Source organism: Limulus polyphemus, unplaced genomic scaffold, assembly GCF_000517525.1.
Source record: "Limulus polyphemus unplaced genomic scaffold, Limulus_polyphemus-2.1.2 Scaffold7064, whole genome shotgun sequence".
Lineage (NCBI taxonomy): Eukaryota > Metazoa > Arthropoda > Merostomata > Xiphosura > Limulidae > Limulus > Limulus polyphemus.
Genome location: NW_013672674.1, coordinates 13,006 through 16,382, shown reverse-complemented (window position 1 = coordinate 16,382; position 3,377 = coordinate 13,006). Strand labels below are relative to the sequence as shown.

The 3,377-nt window shown below is 33.7% G+C and overlaps 1 protein-coding gene across 1 annotated transcript in view; it reads right to left on the bottom strand.

The window, feature by feature from the left end:
- LOC106474318 (flocculation protein FLO11-like) overlaps window positions 1-3,377 on the bottom strand; it is a 25,080-nt gene that overhangs the window by 15,959 nt on the left and 5,744 nt on the right. Inside the window, exon 2 of the mRNA XM_022402631.1 lies at window positions 2,037-2,249. Coding sequence (XP_022258339.1) covers window positions 2,037-2,249 — 213 coding nt within the window. The remainder of the gene's footprint in view (window positions 1-2,036; window positions 2,250-3,377) is intronic.

The following is a 3,377-nucleotide window of genomic DNA, read 5'->3' as shown; positions in this document are numbered from 1 at the left end:
GTTTGATACCAAACTTATTGACATAAATTCGAAATAGTAGTTCAATAAAATTTTAAATGTAAGTCAACAAACGAGATGACATGGCCTTTCAGCTGTGACCTGTATCGAAAGGGTTAATGCAGGCCTTCACAATTTCCAGGTGTCACGTCTTTATGGCACCTAATATTTTCTCCGATTTTATTCACAATGTGGTGTCTGTGGACCCAGAAAAGGAAATCCAGGATCCGAAACACAGATACCTGGAATTAGTACACCCTTGCTTGGTGATATAAGTGTACCATAACCATCCTCCCCCTGCAAGATAGGAAGGAAATTGGACAAAGTTCAACCAACTGCCATTAGCTTGAGAATGGTGATATGCAGTGAAAACTCCTTGACTGACCAGAGACTGAAAATTTCCAGAAAGTCAAGGTAAACACCACAACCATCTAAAGCGGAGACCACGAACAGATGTAAAGTTGGACGAGGCAGAGGAATCCTCACCTAGTCTCTGTCTAACCACCAAGCCAGCTCGGCTCAGATATGGAAATGAAGGGTAAATGGATGTTCCAATTGATCAGAGTAGAAGTTCAACTGAAGGGAATGCATAAGAGCCCGACCCATGGGAATGAGAGCTTACATGGAAGCCCACATCCCCAAAAGAGATAGAACCTCTTGAGCTGTGAGAGAATGTGAGGTGAGGGCCTTGTGAACTGCTTGCTCCCAAAGACGAAAGAGAAAACTGGGCCCAACTGAAGTAGGAATGAAGAAAACCCTCAAATGAATGGAGAATTGAGAGTGGATAAGAATGGACTTCCCCTTTTCATCAGGAATATCACCTGTGCTGGATCTTGTAGGAGCAGAAGAATATGGTCTCTGGATTGTGGACCGGAAGAAGTGAGCAGTAATACGAGTGCGAAGACCCCACTGTTGATATCTGAGTAATTCATAAGCAAAGTTGGACTCTCCACTGTTGTCATAAGAACCACATGACAAAAACAAACAACATGCTTACATTCCACCATTATATGAGACCTACTTTATTTGCTTCACTCTTCCAAGAAACACCGACGAACTGTGAATGCATTGAAACTAGTGTGCTGCAGCAACTATAACAAATCAAATAACAGACTAAGCCTCTAAATTCACAAATAAATAATCACTAAGTTCACTGAATAATAATGGATAATTAATTCATTTATACATGACATGTTATCCAACCACCTAAACTATTTTAAGTTATTAGTGGTGAGAAAAGGATCATACACCAAAACCAAGCTGTAGAGCTTTTCGTCTTCTTCCAACACTCATTATAACACTGTCGATGCTTCATATCTACACATCCCAACAGTCCACATTAGAGCACTAGGAAAACTTAACGGCACCATTCTTTACATGTCGCTGTTCCCCTCATGTGCATCTCGTTTAAATTACCTTTTTCTTAAACAACTATCACATTACACCCACAACAAGATAGAGGGATGATCCATTAATTAACACACTATTTTATCTAAGTTACACTACGTCTTAGTTACAATATTGCAGGTACAATCTTATACGTTATTTAACTGAACATTACACCCACAACAAGATAGAGGGATGATCCATTAATTAACACACTGGAAGTTACCTATTTTATCTAAGTTACACTACTCTTAGTTACAATACTGCAGGTACAATCTTATACGTTATTTAACTGAACATTACACCCACAACAAGATAGAGGGATGATCCATTAATTAACACACTGGAAGTTACAATATTGCAGGTACAATCTTAAACATTATTTAACTGAACAGCAGATAAAAATTATACATATATTTAGCTTTTAAACAAAACATAAATACATCGTACAAATTAGAAATGGTTAACTCATTCCAAATGAAACATGTTTATATTATCTCGTACAACTATTATAAAGTCTCAAAAATCTTGAGAAAATATGTGTAATTTTTTACAAAAACTCAAAATAAAAAAATTTTATGAATAATGTTATTTCCTTATGTTGATGTTTGTATGTTGGCTAATACAAATACATTTTTTACTTGACTTCATACCTTGAACTAGACTTCTTCAAGACATCAGGAAGAGCAATCTTCACTGTTACAGGACTACTAGAACATTTTTTGTTTAATGCAGCTTTTAGTGTTTTCTGAAAGTTCACTGTAGGGTACAGACCAACTGAATCGTACAGATCTTGATTAATTGGATATCGTTTCTTGGCTGACAAAAATATCTGCCGTCGCTTTGATGCTGTTTCAGCAGGACTCCTGTTGGTGAAATAATTATCAATTAAATCTAAAACATTATCATCAGTACACAGCAATGAATTTTACATTAAATAATAATAATGTAGCATAAGTTTAGATACTTTTTTTTCAGTAGACTATATAACTCGGTTGAAAATCAGTTATTACATGTAGTTAAATACATTTTCATGTGAAATAAATTTCGGCTAGTACTGGTTTTAAGTAACCAAAAAATAATACTTATTAAAAAAAATACAAGCATATATATATAAAAGTAAATGACAAATAAAAAGGTACATAAAACAAAGATAATGAATAGAAAGAAAGGAAATAACCAACACAGAATATGTTGAAAACAGTTATCTATCTCATCTTTAATTTTCTTTTGGCTTTCAAAGAAACTTCTATTAAATGTTTACTTTTAAATCAGTTCTTGGGTCTAAGACTTTGCGGACTGTGGGATGATCACGTATTTTGTCTTGGTTGCCCATATGATTGAAATATTACAGAATTAACAAAGAGTTATCTTATAAATCATAGGGTTTACATTTTGTTGTACATGTACTGCAACTTTACTTATTTAGGCTTAGTCGTTCATACACTGTTCTGTTGCAGGAAAGAATAATTAATGTAAGTACTAAAAATTGAGACTAAAAAGTTGTTAATTTAAAAATTATTAATTAGTGAAGTTTGTTTATGTGTAATGTCAACTCATACCCCATTGGAATTAACTAAAACATTAATCATATATTAACAATGGGAAGAACTTACGTTAATTCACAGCAACTATAGTTTAAATAAATAAATCTGTCATTCTATCATCTACATGTAAATAGTTGATCACATGTGTTCTCAATAATCATCCCATGCTAAATTGTAACCTGATTATCTGGTAGCAAATACAAGTATACCAAACGAGAGAAATAAAGGCTAACAAACCAGACACTCGAGACTGTATAATTTCATTTCATATTGAATATTCCTTGAAACTCAGTTACAGTTTATAAGTTATGATTCATCAGCAAGCTTCAAAGTGTTGTAATATTAAATAGATCTTGAATATTGAATATTCCTTGAAACTCAGTTACAGTTTATAAGTTATGATTCATCAGCAAGCTTCAAAGTGTTGTAATATTAAATAGATCTTGA